The sequence below is a fragment of the Thunnus albacares genome, chromosome 23 (genome assembly GCF_914725855.1).
Source record: "Thunnus albacares chromosome 23, fThuAlb1.1, whole genome shotgun sequence".
In the NCBI taxonomy this organism is placed as follows: Eukaryota; Metazoa; Chordata; class Actinopteri; order Scombriformes; family Scombridae; genus Thunnus; species Thunnus albacares.
In genome coordinates this window covers 9,453,784-9,475,657 of record NC_058128.1, presented here as the reverse complement: position 1 = coordinate 9,475,657, position 21,874 = coordinate 9,453,784, and the positions used below count along the sequence as shown (strand labels likewise).

At 39.7% G+C, this 21,874-nt stretch overlaps 1 protein-coding gene across 6 annotated transcripts in view; it reads right to left on the bottom strand.

Annotated features, from left to right (window-relative positions):
* The window catches only part of anks1b (ankyrin repeat and sterile alpha motif domain containing 1B), a 236,357-nt gene that overhangs the window by 91,086 nt on the left and 123,397 nt on the right, over window positions 1-21,874 (bottom strand). For all 6 annotated transcript variants that reach the window (XM_044343243.1, XM_044343242.1, XM_044343244.1 and 3 more), the window contains 2 exons: window positions 19,547-19,703; window positions 7,753-7,889 (listed from right to left, as the gene is read on the bottom strand). In XM_044343243.1, coding sequence (XP_044199178.1) covers window positions 7,753-7,889; window positions 19,547-19,703 — 294 coding nt within the window. The remainder of the gene's footprint in view (window positions 1-7,752; window positions 7,890-19,546; window positions 19,704-21,874) is intronic.

Genomic DNA, 21,874 nt, shown 5'->3' with positions numbered 1-21,874 from the left:
TGCGTGTTTTATTAAAGGTTTTCTGGTGAAAAAAATGGCTCATCGCAGGTTTAATAAGTTGCACACTCAGAAATATATTGAAATGCTGATGAGACAATGATTATCTCACAGCAATGAGCCTTAATATTAGTGGAGCAATAAGCAATTACTTTTACTTTTGGTCAATCTGTTGATGTTTTATTAGATTGTTTAGTCTATAAAAGAGACCACAAGGCAAGATACTCATTTTAAAACGATTAAACAGAAAAAGTAACTAACATTTGAGAAGCTGGAGACATAGAAGGTTTCATATTTTTGCAGACAGATTGTCAGAACTGTTGATTACATTTCTGCCAATCAACTAATGGTTTAGCACTATTTGCTATACACTGCTACGTCTACTTATGACTTTCTTCTGGGTAACATGTTAGCAAAAAATGGCATTAAATGCGTCTTTTTCTTGACCTGTTGAATGTTAGTTACAGTTACTTACATTTTAGCCCTGGTTTCATCAACCATCTTCTGAGAAAAATAGATAAAAATTTGTCTGTTTGGCTTCTTACATGTTAGATTTTTTGACCAGCTACTTGTTTACTTGCCATGTTACGCCAGCAGGCAGCTTAAAAGTCACCTGTGTGAGCTTGAGGTGTTGATTCGCAGTGGGATTTATACAGTAGCACTAGCAACACTTTTATATTAGTCTTACAAGAATCATTTGATTCAGTTGACTTTTTTCTACATTGAACATTGTAAATAACTTTATAAAGTCAAGAGGTTGCGATATGTAGCACATCATCGCCAGTGAAGCTCTGTAAACAGAACCGCATCCCCACACATGCACTGTGGCGTTTGCTGTACATAGAACTACTCTCCGGAGGCTGCAAAATGTGATTGCTGTTATTAGTCTTTGGAGCTGTTATTAAAAAAACTAATGTGTCCAAACTCTTTCTGGATAAGGAACGTGTCACCTAGTGCGTTTTTAATAGTTTTTGGACAACAACGGAGGTCTACAGCACAGTGGAATAAGATATATCAAGCTTTGGTGTAGTGGGACCAATTCATTGTTTATTTTGGCTCTGCACATGAGATTTGTTGACAATAAGAAAAATATAGAAAATTATTAACCATATCCTTTAATAGAACTTTAGTTTTCTAGTACTCCCCTTCTACTGTTTTGAACTTTGAGATCTGAACCAGCTATGTAGTTCAAAAGTATATCTTTCGGCTGATCTTGTTTGTTTACTCTAATTGTTATTCTCAAAATTTCTCTCCACTGATGTTACCTCACCTTTAAGTTCACTAATGTGTGTTGGTAAAAACAAACCATCTCTTCAAGAAACACTAAAAATCAATTCTTTTATCGAGGTGAGACTGAGTCTAATGTTCCTTAAGTGATTTGCTCAAGAGCAGCTTGACCCTCAGTTATATGAGGAGAGTATAAGTCAGTTTTCCTCAAACAGATCCTACAGAGGGGTTTTAAACAAGGACCTGGTTGTGAGCCTCAAACCTCTTACAGGCTGCTGCTGTCTCCTATGTGACAGCTGTGTTGTATTCGGTACGTTTACCATCAAGTGCTTTGTGTGTGTGTGTCTCTGCATCCTCTCAACCTCTGTATGAGGAAAATATCTATTATCTCTACACCTCTTTGAAGCATCAGAAACCAGTTACCCTGCCTTATCGCTTATCGCTCCGCTCAGAGTATGTGTCGGGCTGCGGGTATGTGGTCAGGAACGCTATGGGCTCTATCAGATTGTCATTGTGTGCATTCTTGTATGTGTTCATACATATGTAACAATGTACTCATGTCTGACAAGATCTGTATGTGTGCAATGCATACTGTAAAGTAAATCCACGTGCGTGTGCGTGTGGCCCGACTATGACATGCTGTCATACTTGGAAAACAACGACATAGAGAAGCTGTTAGGGCCACATAGACACACATTTGCAACTTCCAGAGTTGCAAAATCCTGTCTGTGAGTATTACAAGCCGCTGTGTGGTGTTTTAGCTTTTGAGAAATCTTTAAACACATTAATCTGTTACTCCAACTTGACTTCCTGGATTATATTTCATTGTCTACCTTAAACAATAGGTCCACAACCCTTGTTTTAATGCAGGGCTGATTTCAATCTGAATGCAGCCTAACCTTCACCCTGATCTTAACCTCAATTTAATTCTAATCTGAATCCTAAAACCAAGACTTTTATAAGGGCTGTGCTCAGATGAAGGCCTATTAGAAGTCAAAACACAGATTGTGGAGCTGCAGTAACTTTATCTTCTGTCCTTCAGATTTCATTGTGAACAGTGGCATTAGCACAATAACACATAGTTCCTACTACAAGGTTTTCTGTCTGGGATATGAGTTTTCACTACGTGTTACATACAACGCAGCAAAAGCTGAGCTAGATTAAACTTTTACGGCAGGGCACTCTGCGTTGGGACCCCTGCTGTGCCGACACCAGCACCAGTTTCATTAATTACGTTTGATTTAGAGTTAAAAATCCATTTCTCTGCAAGATAAATGACAATCCTGATAATCATTAAACTGTTTTGAAGGTATTTCTAGACCCATTTTTTTATAATACATACATGCAATATACACAAAGAAGTGATAGAAGAGACAGTGCATAGTGTGTGTTGTTGCGTCTTATGTGAGCATGTGATTGTTTTAGATAGCTTCAGCCTTTGTGGGTGCAAACACACACACAAACACACACACACACACACACACACACAGAGGCAGGCAGCAAAGTAGGACACTGAGCCAGTGGGTACGACACTGATAACCCCATGATGCATTGTGCGTTTCAGTCCTTCTTGCTTTCCCTCTTTCTGCATCCTTTCACCCCTTTGATTATTCCCTTATTCTTTCTCTTTTTCACATCCCATCTGACCGTGAGTGTGATCAAGAGCTTGTGGAGATCTAACATGTCCAGCTGACAGTTTGGACAAGAAGTAAAGGGATAAAGAAATAAAAAAACGACCCAGACACTAAGCCAAAGGATTCCAGTCAACATAGCTGCTGTGATCTCTTCACGCTTTTACAAAGTGATCATGTGTTTCTTTTTTTTTCCCACTGACTGGCTTGCAGTCAACACTACAGCAGCATTAGCGCTACATGAGCTGAATAATTTCTTTTAAACTTGAATCTAAAGACCAAAATTACCAAGAACACATTTTTATTTACAGTAACAGCCTTGGGGAGCTTTGTCACAGGAGGGAGGGAGAGTTACACACTGCAAAAAATATCGACTACGGTAGCAAGTCACTGAGTCTAACAAGTCTTTATTAGTTACTTAAATTCAATGAGAGTCACAGTGTACACAGGAAGAGATAGCGCTACTTCTTTCCAGTGCAATTGCATTACTTAATTTGCTAATTATTGTTTATTTGCAATGGGAAAAAGTTAAACTATCATTTGTTAATGACATCTAGACATTTTGCCACATACTGTAAACATCTACATGCTCCTAGTTTCCAGATTTAGTGTTGGCTTTTAAGAATTAGTGGTGAATATGGGAAAGAACGATAACTATCATCACTCATCAAGATGACAACGGTTGGTAAAGTTTTCAAAATCACATAGTAAAATGTTTTAAAACCAATAGAGATACAGATTTTATGGAGACTGCAAATTTATAACCTCAACCTGTGGGTGTAGAGTTTGAAAGACGTTTGAAGGGGTTTAACAAATGATATTATTGACTTGCATTATGGGAAATGTAGAATCCTGAGTTTTTGAAGCTCGACCCCTACTGAGGACTAAAAGTCAGGAACTCTTGACCAATGCTACTTCGATTTTTGACCATTCTTTAGTTTAATGTGTAACTTGTGAGCCAACTTTGTGGAACTGCACTACTAATGCTTGAGTATCCCCTTTTTAACTAATCCTTGTTGAGTTAAATGGTTATTTTCATGTTTTACAACAACAGAATCTAATAATTAGAGGAAACAGAAGCAGTGGGGGTTTCATTCACTGCCTTGCTCACTGGAAGTTTAACCTTTGAAATCCTTACATTCATAAGTTTGCTTGTTTAGCATTCAGTTTGCTAGTATAATAATCAGGAAATGCCATATTTACTACATACACAATGACAGTGTGACATTATAGAGGAAGCAGCTGAGTAAAATATGTTTTTCAGCACAAACTAGAGCCACTGAGCTACATTATGTCATTATATAACTGTTCATGAGATGGCAACATCACTGTCTTAACAAGAAAAAGTGAAATTCAATCCTTACTTTCACTGGAAAGCCCCTCTGGAAGGCTGACAGCATGACATTAATATTCTAGTACTGAAAACAGGAAGGACCACAGAAGCCCAGACTCTTGTATACAGTCTATGCTGCAACAGTCATGCGTGTTTGTCAGAGCGGGTGTTCGGCGTACAGCGTATACTGATGAAATAGCCAGCGGGAGCATTAAAAAGAATGAAATGAATTCTAGAAAATTAATTAGGCGCTATAAAATTGAACTCTGGTGCTCCTTGATTATGTGCGCTTCAAGCCAAGCGGAGGCCTGCTGGGCACCACATGTGATCCCTCTATACACATTAGTTAACATGCCAAAGAAAGACTCATGATGAGAGGATGAGGGGTGATGATGGCAGATGGGAGGGTGAGTGAAAGGAGGAAGAGAAGGTGTTGAGATGAATGAAGGACATTCGGAGGGTTAAAAGAAGGTAAAGTTGTGAGGATTTACAGAGGCTGTCCATCCTAGCGAGACATTTAGAGTCATTAACCCCAAAACCCCATACAACCCCAAAATTCTTATTTTCTTAAGAAAAGTTCATAATAAGGAAGCAAGTGTCTTTGTCTTAATAAGGAAGGCACACTTGATTAAAAAAACCTTGAAAAAAGTTAATTCACAAGGTAATTATGTCGCTCTGCTGTCACACTAACTAACAGTTTTTGATTCATTACCAAAAAAAGCCGTGACGAATATTTTTTTCAGCGTGCAGTCACACATTATCTGCAGACTGAGAAAACAACTGCCTTTCATTATCAAGGTGCGAAACGTTCATGCTGCACTTGTGTGTCTGATACTATCTTCCCGGTGACAGAAGTGAGAGGACTAAATGAATTGCAAGTATCACTAATGAGGTTCATTTGTTGTCGCATTTGAATCGCTGAATGTTGATTTGGATTTTTTTCATGATCAGTGGCGTCCTATTAATCTATTCTGTTGTTGTGCAACTCTGTCACAGAAGCAACAGAAAGACTGAAGTTATGTGAGCATTTCAGATATAAAATAACAGGGTTTTTCTTTCTAATACGATTATACTGATACTGTACATATTCATTGCAGATTTCTTTAATACTTCAGTGGAGGCCCATGAGGCTCCTTCCCTGAAATAATCCTAACGCAGCATTTTTATTAGATTCCACACAAGTGTGATGAGTAATTTCTGACGAACCCACCTTAGCTTAAGGCTGCCAGGACACAACTGAATATGAACAGTCAGATGGATTGGTTTCTCCATTTGATCCCCACTAACAGGAGATGAGAGTGTCAGGTGATGCTAAACATATCCTGCTCCTTACAGTAGCTGTCAGATCTTTACTTTCACTTTAAAATGTACAGAATATTTTTCACTAACGATGTGAAAAAGATGCTCCTGCACAGATAGGAGATGGGATGAGGAGAAGTGGATTTATGTAAGAACCAAGATTTTTAGCTTCTAGGATTCTGAATTGATTCACAAAAATCTATTCTTGTATGCTAACAAGATTTTGATTTTTTTCTAATCTGAATATGTTTATTTTCAGGCTATTACTGCAGTGTGTTGTGCTCTAATACAGGGAGGATTTACTCATTTTTTGGCTATTGCTATACCAAACATAACTGGCTGCTAGCAGTTAAGCTGACCAATATTGATTGACCAAAACATTGACAAATAAGCAGTTATGTATTTGAAAAAGTAAGGGAACTGCAGTAATTTGTCAAAAAGAAGCTCCCACACACTGTAACACAACGAGTTCTGCAGCGATGTGTTCACTGTCCACAGCAATTAACGTGAACATACTCGCACTCTTCTCATTTCGAGAGCTGCAATGGCTCTAAGACACTGTAGTGGGCACGTTGGGGAAAAATCTATAGCAAGGCTGCTCTTGAGGTTGAAGACAGAAGGGAAAGCCAAATGTGATGTCTCTTTTTTAGAGCTTTCACAATGGCTGCATGTTGCCAATGCACGTTATGTGTTATTTTATTCTACTTGTTTCATACTCAAAAACATGTTTTCTATCGCAAGTTTTTTTTTAAGGAGGTAGAAGAGGAAGTGACAGGTTCAGACGTACCATAGACCATAGACTCTATATAAAGATGGACGTAGCAAGGCATAATGTCACCCATTGGTTTGCATTGGAGCCGGTTTGAAGCTCAGAGTTGCTGCTTACAGTCAGCGCCATCTTTTCCACTTGGCACCAGGACCTTCCAAACAAGTTAACGTTAGCTTACTGGGAACACAGAGCGGTGCAGACTTCATTAGCTAACTGACAAAGCAGATATCGTTATCAAGTTACATTAAACTTACAGAAATATTGCGACAATAGTCCGACTCAATCATGATCACAGCTGTCAATCAACATCCACATGAAAGACCACAAGCACACCTATTAGAGGGCCTGAATTGAGAGATTGAGACCTCAATGACTCATTGAAAAAATGTATTGACTCACTATTTCATGAGAGAAGTTGACGCACTTTGAATGGGACCAATGAGAGTGCAGAGAACAGCAAGAACAATGCAGCGGGCTTTAATCTCCCCTCACCAGTCTCGATACAGGTGTGCAAAGATTGCTTACAATGTAGCCCTGATACAAATCTTAAGTTTTCACTACACAAAAACACAATTTGAAAACACAAATATGAACCATACTGGTAGCAGCTGTAGTAAATAGAGAATAGATTGAGGACATACTTTGAGTCTGAGAATGGAAATTGAATCAAATTTCCATCCCTAACAGCGGACATTGATGGGGACACTAACTGTGTGTGTCTACAGGTGTTTACATGATACAGTATCCCAGCTTTTTCCAACAGAAACCCAGTTAGCATATTCAGGTTCTCAAAACCAGGACATGGGCTTTTTTGGCTTTCTGTAAGCAGGATATGATGTTTAAATTCACCAACATGATGAGATACTTTGATATACCAAACTCAAATGTGCTTTGAGAGTGACTGCCAGAGCAACAGAAACAGTGAGACACAGAGAGAGAGAGGAGTGCAGATGAAATGAAACAGAGAGACAATCAGACAGGGTGAGAAACAGACAGAGATGTTTACCACTGTGTGTGTGTGTGTGTCTGTGTGTGGGTGTGTGGGTGGGTGGGTGCAGGTGTTTAAGCTACTTGTAGGTGGATACTGTGAAGTTCAATAATACATCCAGTGCCTTTGCTATACATTCATTAGTGTGTGTGTGTGTGTGTACCAGGTATTCCTCATATTGTGGGGACGTAAATCTGTTTAAACATTCATGTTGTGGAGACTCGCCTCCCTTATGGGGACAAAAAGCAAGTCCCCTTAAAGTAAATCATTAGTTTTTGGGTGAAGACTTGGATTAAAATTAAGGTTTAGTTTAGGGTTATGTTAACTTTAGGGTTAGGCATGTGGTGGTTGTTGTTAAGTTTGGGTTAAGTCTCAAGGAAATGAATATAAGTCAATGTAATGTCCTCTGAAGTGATGGAAACACGAGTGTGTGTGTGAGTGTGAGTGTGTGTGTGTGTGTGTGTGTGTGTGTGTGTGTGTGTGTGTGTGTGTGTGTGTGTACACTCACCTGTGGGCGGATGACTCTTTCGATGTTCTTCAGGGCCGTGTCAGGGGAGGGGGGCGAACAGTCTGGAGTGGGGCCTGTTGAGCAGTTGCCATGGTTACCGTGCTCCCCCTCACTCACTGGTGCATGGGACAAGTGACCTTGGAGAGAGAGAGAGAGAGAGAGGGAAACAGAGTGAGAGACAGGTAGAGGGAGAAAGGGGAGATGCCAGGATCATACTATGCATAACATTTATGTCTTTCGAGATGGTCACTACGATGAGATGATCCTGCCACGACATGTCAAGTTTAAACTACGACCAATCATAACTTGGGAGCTTCGTGATCTGCATGATCAGGGAGGAGCTACAACAAGACCTCCAGTATTAAGAAAGCTAAAAAAACAGAAGTAGGAGAGAAAAACATTCAAGTCTTTCCACTGGGGCCTTGTGAATAACCCTGGATACATTCAGTGATAAAAACAACTAATTAATTTCTCATTTTCATTCTAAAAACCCAATATCTGCTGGATTTTACCATTTCCTGCCTAATATCTTGTGGTCTAGTCCAGACTTCAGAATTATGTTCTGCTAAAATTGTTAGTCACAAGTTGTTTAATCTAATATTGACTTTCCAATATTAAAAAAAAGTTCCAGATATTGCTTTTAGAAGTTCCTAAAACAAGCAAAACTGTGGAAAATGAGTTGAATTACAATATTTCATCCTTGTGACAACAAGACAGCCACGCTAGCGGCTTTGTGAGACTTTGAGCTAAATGCTAACTTTATCAAGTTGACATGCTCAAATTAACATTCGCTACACTAAACACTAAGTCCAGCTGAGGCTAATGCTATTAGTTCTGCAGGTATTTGGTTATAAAAAAGTCTAATTCCTAAGTATATGACAAATTAAAATTTTGACCTGATGATGGTGCCAAAGGAAAAGTCAGAGGATCATCAAAGTTTCGGATTCATCCTCTGGGACCATGAAAGTTTCTTGGGGAATCTGTTATCTGAATAGTTGTTGAGATACAGTATTTAAGTCTGGACTAAAGTGTGAACAAACAAACCATCCAACATTGACATTCCTAGAGCCACGCTGGTAGCATGGCTAAACAGATCTGCTCCTCACCCTAATGCGAGTCAAAACAGCAGTATTTCGTCCAGAACGTTATAGATCAATATCACATCACACAGCTACGTTTCAGTCTTCTCCATAACAACCGAAGTAGCTGGAAACATGTTTTAGACTCACAAAAGAAGTACAAAACGGACATAAGATTAGTCCAGAGAGCTTGGACAGCATAATCCAAGTCCAATTCTCCATCTGAATTATCTTTTTGAAACTTTCTTGAAGCTGTTTGCCGCCACTTCAGTTTCTTCGGAGAAGGATAAAGTTACTGCCAACCAGCTAACAAGCTTTTATGTCATATTGGCATAAAAATGATGCCTTTGTACAATGTTTGGTTGAGTGAGAAATGGAAAAGAAGGTTCAGCTCAACGCCAGCTGGAGATCCTAATGTGTCACGCAGTGTTTTTCCACCTAATAGCGTGCAGGCAATAACACAGAGGTAGCATGAGGGAGAAGTGAGGAGAGTGTATTTTGTGAATTGATGAGCCTCGACAACAACCACAGCAGGACAATATGACAGCTGCCCAGTGTAGTTGATGTCTATCTCAGGTTCTCACACACAGTAGACGTGTGTGTGTGTGTGTGTGTGTGTGTGTGTGTGTGTGTGTGTGTGTGTGTGTGTGTGTTGAGCGCAGAACCGAGTGTCGGAGCTAATTTCCCCAGCGTATGATCATTTTACAGAGGGAAGGGGAGGAAAAAGTGCAAGAAGAAGAAAAGAAGAAGGGAAGAAAGGAGAGTGAAGTGCTGAGGAAGCTCAAATTAAATTTCAGAGGGAGAAAGCATCTGTCTTAATCAACCGAAGGAGACGCAAAAACACAGACCGACACACCTTTCCCAAACTGCTTGTCAGTTGCGCTGATACACAAACACATGCTGGTAGCTTTCTGTCAGCTGCTACCTGCCTACATGGATTCTAGCAGACACCAAAATATCATCCAATTGTGGTGTGAAACCCAGCCAGGACTTCAAACACACACACACACACACACACAGAGCATAACATCACTATCACTAGTCACATATTTGCTGTGGAGGGATTGTTGTTTAAAGATACAGTATATGAATGATCCATTATCACATTTTAAACCAAAAACTGGAAATAAAATCAGTATTTCTTCAAGTATTTTAACTTCAAGTATTGTTCAAAGTGTGATTTATCACAGCCCCCGCAAATCATGTATCCAGAAAGAACGAAGCCACAGAGAGGAAAGAAAGTGCGTCTGCTGATGATGTTTTGGATAATGACGCCATTAATGATAGAGCTTCTTGTAATTTAATGAGCTGCAAACACCTTTACATTTTGTTTCCTGGGATGTTTAGAGGCTGCTGTGGAGGATTTGCGTATTTAAAAAGGAGTTCTCTCTCTCTCTTGTCAGCAGAGATCAACTACAAGAGGAGGATCCTGGTGGTCTAAGACTCGCAAAAATGTCAGCAGAGGACAAAAGATTGATGTCATATGAAATGAATGACATGAATCCACATATTTGGATTCATTTCATTCTTATGTATAAACTCCCCGTTTTTTGATTCCTGATTACAGGATCATTACTCTCACTAATGGATGAGAACATGGACAAAAAAATCCTGCAGGTTTGACACCTTTCGAGAGATACATACATTACAAAAGGTGCAAGATGGAGGTTGATGCAATACAGACATAATACATAAAGTCAGTCCCTCAAACACTGAGAAATACTGAATCCTGATGGAAACATACTGAGTCTAAACATACTGTAGTTAGTCCTAGACTCCAAAAAAATACAGAGGACATGACCACAGTATCCTCAGTGGTAGATAGAGCCCTTGATAGACAGTAGCTTTGATGTGGTTCGAACTCACAGACATCCAATTTCAAGTACCTGTTCAGTTGTTCAAGATGCTGTCCCCAAAATCTAATGACTTTCCTTGATCATCTGCTCATTTGTTGCTGTGGGATCATTTCATTTGAATTACTAAAGAGATGAATGGAACATTAACGACCTGCTTATATGCTTGCCAATCTGGATTTTAATCTTCGCTTGTGTCACCGACTTGAAAGCCTCGGTTTCTTTCCAAGAATCCAAAAAGCTTTGATTTCTGGTGCGACCGGTCAGCAGCATTTAAACTGCTGATTTTGAAGTATGTGTATGAAGTCAGTTTTATCTTTGAACCTTCAATATCTCATCACGTTTGAGCTTTCGTTTGTTGTTTACCTGCATCTTTGACTCTTGATTATGTTTTTTGAAGTGCATTAATACTGTGGCTTTTAAAGTCCTGTATCTCCTACAAAGTAATAGTAAATAGCTTTTTAACTGCGATAAATAATAATGACTGGGAAATCTGTTGGGGGAAAAAACCTTTTGATTTTTTGATTTATCGTCTTCAATGAGGCGAAAGAAGAAATTCATGCAAAGACGCTGCAGCAGGAGGGGCACAACATCCTCTTTACAACAGGAAGTGGTGGGGTTTATTGTAGATATATTTATAACCTTGAGCACTAACGATATACATACTAGCATGAGAGAAAGAAAACCAAGGATGTATGCCACACGAAGGACATTCAGAGACACAACAAATGTCTAGAAACATCCTTTAATAACTCAAATACACTTTAAAACATTATAAGCAGAAGATCGTCCTCCACTCTTATACCTTCATCTGTGTTGATTCTTACAGCTGAATCATGAAGCCGTCTCCCATCATACATTTATTTCGAATGTCAACAGTCTAGCCACAGACTCGGAGACGTGCAGTCATACAGAATTCCCTCAGGGAAAGTGACACAGCTTCACAGCATGTTTTCACACCTATCAATGCATGTGTGTGAGTGTGTGTACTGTACATGCATGTGCAAACAAAGACAGACGGGCTCCATACATTTTACTTCGAGTCGTGCAAGTACACACAGCGGCACACACACACACACAGACACAATAAAGAGCTTCCTGGAGCTGAATCAATGATTAAATGTGGGCATAAATAGATCAAAATAAAAACTGGAAAAATTAGAGAAAAAGAGAGGAAAGGAAGGATGCAACAGAAGGATATATATAGATAGATTGAGGTCCTATTGAGTAAATAAGCCTGTCAACACTGAGGCTTTGAAGATTGATGTGAGATTTGTGTGTGTGTGTTTCCTTCGCATTCTTCTGATCTGCCTCGGGCTCACTCATGGGAAACAGTTTCGGTCTCCTTGCCAAAGGGAATATATGTTTGTATGCGAACGTTCATACAAAGGTGAATATACACACATGCATCTAGATGTAATAACTGTAGGGTATTATACATAACTGTTTCCATCCATATGTTCAGGTTTATGTGTGTCTTTGTGCAGTGGGAGAGCAAAACACTGAGGAAGAACCTCTGGGAAGATGTGAAACACTTTTACTTCAATGTTTCGCAGGTTTGCTGATATTCCTTGCATGCCAAGCATACATAGTACAGTATGTGTGTGTGTGTGTGTGAGTGTATTTATAGAAAGCATGACCATGCCTGGATTTACACCAAGGCCAGCTGCACAGCTTGTTAATGCAGGCATGTAGCAGCAGTCTGTATATGAGGTCTAAGGGAACGCTTGGTGTGGAGCAAGCGTTCAAATCAGCTGTCCTCTTCCTACTCGCCTAACAAGACAAAACTGTCAGTTTCAGACATGCTCTTCATGCTGCCAGTTCTGCCCCTGTGCTGCTCTGACAAGTAGCATTTCATATGTGTATTCTGTGTATGAGTGTGTGTGTGTGTGTGTGTGTGTGTGTGTGTGTGTGTGCACCTGCCTCAAATGTTCTCTTCTATGTCGTAGAGGCAAATTACAGCTGAACTCTTAACACCATCTCTGATCGCTGCAGTTTCTAGTCAGTGTCTCAACCCTTAAGTCACGGAAGCACAGTAGAAACCAAAGTTAGAACTCCTCCACAGCAAGGAAAATTTTAGGTATTGGCTTGAGCTAATGGTTATGTATTTACTCAAATTTCACCCAAAAATTTCTGTTATCAAGATTGAAACATGCATCAAGAACTTTTTGACATTTTAGAAAATTATATGAGTTACATCCACACCTCACAATTTACATCGGATGCTGATGTTGAATGCCAGTCTGAGAAGTAATTTAACTTTTATGTGGCGAGTTAAAGGATGTGGAGGACTGGGAGGTGGATGTGCATGTATCATATCCCATCACAGTAATTCAAGTTCACCTTTTATTACCGTAAAAAACATCTTTCCCTACTAACCCAAGACTTTTAGTTGCCACCTGCAGATATATTAGGTTTATAAAAATGTTGTCATTGAACAGAATTGAGGGTTTCACAGAATATTAACGCTCTTGTCTGGTGTACAAGTATCTTAAAAACTGACTAAAACTAAACTAGAGACCCCAAAAACTAAAAAGAAACTATAAAAATGTAAAACTGCAAGTATGAGCGAGCGCAAACAGGTCCTCTGCATTGATTTCTTCTGGCTGTCAAAGAGGAAGACATTCTATTGCCCGTCTTTCAACAAGTCAATGGGCTTCGACCCTCTTAATAGCAAAGCCCTGGAGTTACTTCTTGCTGCCATTAGCCACTCTAAGCCTCCGGTGCCAAACAAAAGTGGGACAAATGGGGCGAGACGCATCAACATCACGGCTTTATCTGCTAGAGAGAACTGAGGGTGGTTAAGTTAATATAGGAGGGAGTATAAAAAAACTCAAAGACATAAATCTTATAGGTATCAGTATCGCAGTGTGTGTGCACCTGTGACCGGCTAATCTGATCTCATTCATGTGAGCAGCACGGCTGAGATTGCTATGACAATTTATATTAACCAACAGCCACTAGATTTTACAAGTTTATAAAGATAAAATGATCAAAACTGTTCAAATTCCCTTACACTGCCAACATGCCGTCAGCCCTGGTGTAAAGAGGTCAGCGAATACATTTAACAGTGGAAAAAAAAAGCAGAAAACTATCCAGCAAATAACTTTTCACTGCTCTGCTCCCAGAAATGTGGAATTTAGGATCTCTACCTGTGTGTTGACCTATTTTGTCGAAAGAAAGTTCACTGAGCTCTGCAGCACAAGATGTAGGACCTTTGAAGTCACACAGAAGACGCACACATGCACACACACACACACAAACACACACACAGACAGACAGACACACAGGTTTGTAGTTTCGTGTTGCACACGTCAGCAGCGGCTTGTTTACCAGCTAGAGACAAGCGTGTATTTATCTCGGGAGGAGTCGGTCGATAGTAGAAGAGAAGCACTTTTGCTCTAACCGCTTGGCAATGCTCTCCGCTCTCTGTCTGCTTCATACGTGACTGTAGGGCTGCGACGCTTCGCCCACAAGTCCCTCCTCGCCACTCCGCCGCCTGTCTTCCTGTCTTCCTATCTCTCCAGGATCACACTTCACCTGCAATGCTTTTGTGTCGCTGCAATCTGCCAGCCAGAACGGATTAAAAAGCTGATTAACTGTGTTTCCGAAGACAAGACTTCAGAATCACACATGACATGTTTTTAATCATAGAAATGTCATAGAAAAGTGTCACTGTTGATAAAAGCATTTCTACACTCAAAATCAACGCTTGTCTCACAGAATAAGTTGAGTTTTTCCATTCAGGTTTTGAAGAAGTTTAAGTTGGTGCAAGTGATGGAAAAAACTTTAACATAATCAGAAACTTAATCATGAAACGACGGTCACTACTTGCAGAGATTATGCCTCATAAACTAAATTCATTTTCTTTTATTTCTGTTCTCCGCCAAGAAAATGTCCTCTATATTTATCAGCTGTTATTGGATTGATACAATAATGAGACTAACAGTCTGCAGCCATGCCAGCGCATTGATGGTCTGTGCAGAATTTCATGGCAATCACATCAATAATTGTTTCAGAGATCAGTTTGGGACTAAATGGTGGACCAACAGATATTTCCATCCCTACAGCTACGCCACTGGTGTGGATAAAAATACACAGAGAGCATGTTTTATGAGCTAAACCACGAGTCTTCTCCTTGGTTCCTGCAAGGTTGACATTTAGATATTAGTTTCTCATCTCTCAATCTGCACGCATGCAGAATTAAATATATGCGTGTGACATATGGATACAAAATGTGTCCGCAGCCAAGTGGTGTAGCAGAGATGGATTCCTCATTTGAAACAAATAAAAATCCATCAGAGAGGAATCCATGCAGTACATCAAGAATAATCCTGAGTTAATATACAGAGCTCAGTGGTAGGATTATGCACCAAAGTCTGTGTGCAGCATGCTTTGCGTTATAAAGAAGAGAATTCCATTTATTTCCTGTCAGAAATGACAGTTGTCAGAGGACATATGGTGCGAGGGGATATTGTGCATAACAATCCCATGTGATATTTCATGAATACAGCAGCGTCAAAAGTGGGATGGTGACTCTAACAGGTTGTGTAGAATCTCAGGACAACAACTGTAGGAAGACCAAAGGAAAAGAATGATAAAAGTAAAATAAAAAGTGAAGGAGGGGGAAGAGATTTCTAAGAAGCTAATACATGAAAAACCAGGAAGTTGTTTGGGGTGCAGTTTCACTGACAACAGGTCCCTGGTGTTTTTTGTAGCGGTGTGGCTGAGTGACAGTCACCAGATGGATTTTGATAAAGCTGCTTGATTGTTTGAGGCTTCAGAGAGTGCCGTAGAGGCTCCGTGTCCTCAACTGTGAGACTGCCGCAGCCCACAGCTGCAGACAGTTAGCCAGCAGCACAGGACAGGTGGATATCAGGCAGGGCTTACACTGCAAAAAATATCCATCCCAACAAATCCTTCAGCTCAGCGCTCTGTTTAAAAAAGCTCTTCTTTCTCAAACAGAGAGAAAAAAATCTGCTGAGGTGAGTTAAACATACTTTACATATTTCAGGGAAGTTTCTAGAAATAACTCAACGGCCTGGTCTGTCAGATTATAAATAAGTAAGAGTGTCTCCAAGACTGTCAAATTAGTATTTTGTTTCTTATGCGGCTGATTTAACCAAATCCTTTTCTGTCGGTTAACCAACTAGCCTAAATGTGACATTTGTTACTGATTATGGCTGATTATGGCTGTCATATTCCTGTGTCATTAAAGCGGCTATATGTGGAGCGGCGTTCACCACCTTGAAACAAGAGGTCAGTGTCTTAAAGGGGACATAACTTGCTTTTTGTTGATTTTCTGTTATTTTCATCGTGTTATGTCAGATGTCTGTTAAACATGGTCAAAGCTCTAAAACAAGAGGTAAACATATGTAAAATGCTCCTCTCCTCCTACAATGTTATCTCTACTTCCTCCTTGTGATGATTTCAGATTGTTTGTACATGCCCATAAACATACGTCCATGCCGTAGCCTTTGTTGTTAAGGTTGGTCACGTTGTCCACTTACATATTTTGGATCAGATTAGGGCTCCTACTACTGCTGTTTGTTTACGCAGCCTCTGGTGCGGCTGGACATCTGCTGAGACGCAGCTTTCAGAACAGAGTGGGCTCATCAGAAGGGGGTCCTTTAAGAAACAGGAGCTGACACGGCTGTTGCAGACAGAGGCTGAACTGAGGGGCTGCATAGAGAGCCAGAATAAGATAAATAAGGAGGGTTTCTTTTAACTCCAGTACAGCTCCAGCATATAAATATTTTTTAAATATTCTTTTGCAGCAGTGTATTATAACATATTACACATCTCTGTACAATTGTCACTTAATTTGTACTACTATTACTACATTTGTTTCTTGGCATTTTTTCATATATTATTTTTGTTTCCTTCAGCTCTGTCACAACTATCATGTACAAACTCATCATGCTGCCATTAGTAACAGCAAATGACTCAACATGTTGTGCATTCTTATTTATTTATTTATCAGTAGTTGTGTTTTTAGCATATTCTTATTTTTATCTCTTTTTTATCTTATTTTATCTGTCTGCAGTACTGTGTGTTGTTGCTGCAACTTCCCCAGAGTCATTTAAGTTTCAGCTCATCCTAAGAACAACATATCATGAAACAAGTTGTTCAATTTAGTATAAAAATATTATTTAAAATCACCCTACTTGTATAATAAAAAACAAAGATTTTCAGGACTAATTAACAGATGACTTATTGAGTAAAAAAAAACATTTTTTGCAGTGTAATGCACCAAGATACTCTCTGCTCTTCCCCTTTCCCTCTTTTCTCTCATCTCAATCTCTCTTTCCTCATGTTTCCTCGCAATTATATCTTTCCTCTCAGAAGCAGATGAAGAGAGACTGACTCACACCCATGTGACTGACACGGACATGTGACTGGCCTCAAAGCAGGAATCCAGGATTTTCCTTCCTGCTGTGTCAGAGATTCTCATTCGTGTAGATGGCTTAGCCTGAGACGACCCTCCAACTTAGTCGACTGAATGTATAATCTGCCCAGTCTCTGTCTCAGAGTCTTTTTCACCTTTTCGTCTCTCTGCAACAAGACGGTATCTGCTGCCTGTAAGGCATTTGTGCGTTCCTAGACATTTCCAGCATTGACATGGAAATGTATGTATCACCTGAGTTCTCCCTCACCTCCTCCTCACTCTCATGTCAATTCTCTCTCTATGTCTGTCTCTCATTTGGCCAGGTAACAGCGCTCGGAAAGCTGAGAACAAACACAACACCCACACTGCTCACTTACGTCAGTGGAGTAATTTTCTTCCAAAAGACAAGCAGCTAACCTCCCAGTTCACACACACACACACACACACACACACACACACTATACACTGTGTTTTGACAGGTCAACTCTCCTCTATCCTGCAGCCAATCACAGATAAGCTGAAACAGCCAAACGTGGGACGAGACAACATGCACAAACACACACAAAACAAGCCTCTACAGTAGCCTCTCTATGCTCCTGTCGGGGGGTGGGGGGGTGGGGGGGGTGTCACTAGCAAGGCAGTTCCCATGGTAACATACAGGTGACTCACCAGCCGGTGATGCAGTTGCCGTGACAACCTGCAGTGTGTAGCATCGCTATGGGAGCGAAGTGAAAGGGAAGAACGCATTGTGGGTGTTTTTGTCGTCGTGGGTTGTCGAAATATAACGCTGCAGACCAAACAACTGATGAGCAAACAGAATCCACTTGAAGATTAGCTCACACTGACTCCTGAACTGAAAACAGACTTTAAGACTGTGGATGCCAGTGGAAAAGTAAAGTAAATCAGGACGAATAGTTGTAGTAACAAAAGTAACGAACAGTTGCAATAGTTGTAAACCCCTATTTAAGTATTGCTTGTAGTGATAAACCCATCGAGAATTATCACCAGACTCTGCACTTCCTGTCAGCTCTGCAGAGCATTTTGGTCATTAGTCATTGTTTTGGTTTTACTGCTTACTGTTTTAGTTCTGTTTCACCGCTCTCATCAGTGTCAGGCAGCTGTTTTTAGCAAAAAAAGCTCAGATACACTACTGAACACTATCTGCTCAGCAACACATGACAGACAAACTTAGTAACAGAGAATTTAGCAGCAAAACAGGGTTAAAACACCAGTAAATATTGGACCGACATTTATCAGGTGAACAGAAACAAGTTCAAATGAATGCTAATTTGCTCCGTGTCTGCTGGATAAGCTGCTGTTTGCTAACAAGTTTGACATATCAAACTTATAAGCTGATATGTTGTTCCTCAGCGGTAAAAAAAATTCATTAGAGTAGGTTTTAAGTTTCTGTGTTAAGGTGATATTTAGGTGATAAGGAGTCTGTGCAGACGGGGACTTGGGATTGGGAATTGGGAACAACAAGCGCAGTGATAAACAGCATGTTTTTGGAACTGTAATTAGTACCGAGGAAAGGAAAGAAAGATCAAATATACAGTATCAGTCAAAAGTTTGGACACAGTTTCTCATTAAAGGGAAAGGGAAGGTGTGTCCAAACTTTTAACTGGTACTGTATGTGATCTGATTAAAACCACTGATCAAAGCATGCAGTACTTTTTGTTTGTTTGTTTTCTAAGATTTTTTTTTAGGTATGTTGCCTTTATTGAAAAGAGACAGACAGGAAACATGCTAAGAGTGATAATCACCCAAATTTCCATAAAAAAACTAAAATCCCATCCAAACAGTGGCTATAGGCATATTCTAAACTATGTTGCTCTCACTCTCAGCCACATTTTCCACACCTATTTATCGCCATGAAACCCGTGTTAAATGTTTTCGACAAGTTGAGATGAATACACAACACGCTTGTTATAAAGTTGTGAACATCACAACAGCAGGATGTTCATGTGGACTCTTGTTCGTGAACACAGTAAACATGACAACATTTGAAGGCACCATATGTTCCACTATCAAATTTTAATTTAAGCCAGTTTTTCAACACTATGTTTGGATAATTACTTAAAATATATTGTGTAGAGGTTTAGGTCAGCTGTTAGGTGACTAAGCTTTCTGTAACACATGATGAATCCTTTTATAGTGTGTCGACATGCTGGAAAACCCCCTCTGTGAATCTATTAGTAGTAATCTTGCTGAGGGAGGTTTTTGGGGACTTAAAGTGAAATTGTATGCTTGCAACTTTAGATTATGAAATGCAAAAACTAAGATAATATAGATTTTATCCATCATAAAATGAGTCCAACTGATGTCAGCAATACTCCTGATAATATCTATGAGGATATATAATTATATTTTGCCTGACAGAGGCACTTTTGATAGAAAAGTTGATGGAGAACAGACAAGGAAGAATTCAGTTTTTGAGGATAGGATGATCTGTATGTGACACTCATTTGTCCTACCATTGCGCGGACAGGCGTTGAGCCCGTGGTTGATATCGAGCGAGCAGGGTTTGCGTGTGACGGCGGTGGTCACGGACTCGTAGGGGTTGTCCTCATCCTCCGGAAGGAAAACGTCCAGAGACGGAGAGGTGACGATCTCCGCTGAACGCTTTGAATCCTGGGAGAGGAACAGAGAGAGAGAAAGAGAGAAATGTGAAGGCAATTTATTAACATATCACATCATCCTGTAACAAGCACAATTTTATGGCTTTCTGCTACCGTGAACGTGCAAATGTTTGATTTGTACGACTCAGACGGGAACCACAGGTGTTCGGAAAGCAAAGTGAAGAGGCCTCTCGCTCGGTTCAGATGTACGATTGAGAGACATTTTGATTTTCTTAGTTATTTGTGAAGGACAACTCAGCAAAAAAGACTAAATATTCGATGTGGAATTTCAAATGTGTAGCAAACAGTGTGTCTATCCAGGGTCAAAGGTGTCCATCACATGAGGTGGTGAATCATTAGAAATACAAAGAAAACAACTAAACACATCAGTTCAGTAACCTCTCAGTTCAGCTCGAGGGCATCATTCAAGTCCAACCACGTTTACACAATAGGATTATCGTGAAAGATTTAGGGCACTGTTCAAAGCACTAACTGAAAATGAAAAAAGGTTAGAAAAAAGTTTGAACTATTCTTTCTTCTTTTCAAACCTTCAGAGTTCATTGTAGAGTCTCTTTACAGTCCCTTCAGGATTTTAGGGTTTTGTTTCGTGTGATTACTGTGATCAACGAGGTTTTGCTGCAGCTTTTTTTTGAAGAAGAAGTAGAAAAAGAAACGAAAAAGGGAAAAAATAGAGCAGTCTCAAGTTCTCACATTCATCCACAAGAAAAGGCTGGCAAAGATTAAGGATAATCACAGACAATCTTGTGTTGATTTGCTTGCTGTGAAGTGTCCAAGTGCCTGTAATGAACAATATATTGTAGTGAAATTGCTGCAATTTGTGAGAAAAGTCAGTCTATCAGTTTTAGGATTAATGTGCAAGAAATATGTTTTAAAAATGTAGAACCTTAAAATATGAGATACAATGGCCTTATTTCAAAAGTTATTAACGTCTTAGCTGATGACAGAGAGCTCTGTTGAAATCTGTCCCTCGACGGTGCAACAGCCTCAGGGTCTCATCACATGCTGTGAATGAATTAAAAAAAAAAAAAAAACAGGAACAAAACAACCTCTGAGGAAACGTGGTAGAAATTCCCTCAAACGCAACAGCAACTGACTTAAAAGTCCTAATAAATCTATTAAATCAGCACCTATTTTGTCTTTTACAGTGCGATAATGTGTGAAATTAGTAAAACTGCCAAACAAAGACAAATAATTATACTTTTTGTAGGAAAGTAACTTTAAAAGCACTGTCTTAAGGAAACCAGGAAAAACATACAGTAGCCTTCTTCCACTACCCACTGCTGGAGAAAACGGTCAGATGTCTGACCTTTTGAAGTTACTTACTAAGTTTTATTAAGCTGACACAGGGGTTACTTCTTCTGAGTAAAAGCAAAATGTCAACTTGTAAACTTCATGTGTTCAGAACTGGCTCAGAAGAGGAAACAGGTATGCTTCTCCTGGACTCAATTTCAGCTGGGTGCTGTTATGATTCTACAGATGTTTGTCTTAAAATCCTTTCCATCCACCAATAACCTCAGTGTGATCCTCAACAACCACCTGTAGATCTGCGGATTTGCTCTCTACAGCCTCTATATGTGATCTTTTCTAAAAGGTCAATAATAAATAATCTTTTAAAATAATTCAATATTAGTTTTCTAACATATGTCATCTGACTCCACCAGAACTAAATCCTTCCATCCAGCTCCAATCAGGTTACATATCTCCCAACATGTACAAACAGAAATTAGCAAAGAGACACTTATTATTCTTGGTACTATGCTATTATATTATTAATAGAAAGGATGTTCTTGCTTCACTTTTCTTAATTAATAATGTGTCTTTTTTGTCACTCTGAATAGAGTCCCTGTCAAATGCCTGAATTGTAATTTGCATTGAAATGAAACGCACTAATGATTTTTACCAAAAGGGACTTAAAGCCTGAAAGGAAACTTTTCATTAGGAGGTGATTAATTCAGCCTCACATTGAGAGGTACATGTAAGCAAATGTTTCTTAGGGACCTTTATATAACGGGCTGTGTCTCTGGGTATTTGAGGGAGAATTTCTGATTGCACTTTTGTTGCAGCGCTGGTGAAAAGGTTGAGCCCCAAAGGACTCGGAGAGAGAACCGAGGACCAAGAAGTCCCTTATCTCCAAGGCAGATGTGTACCCAGAAAGAATGAAAA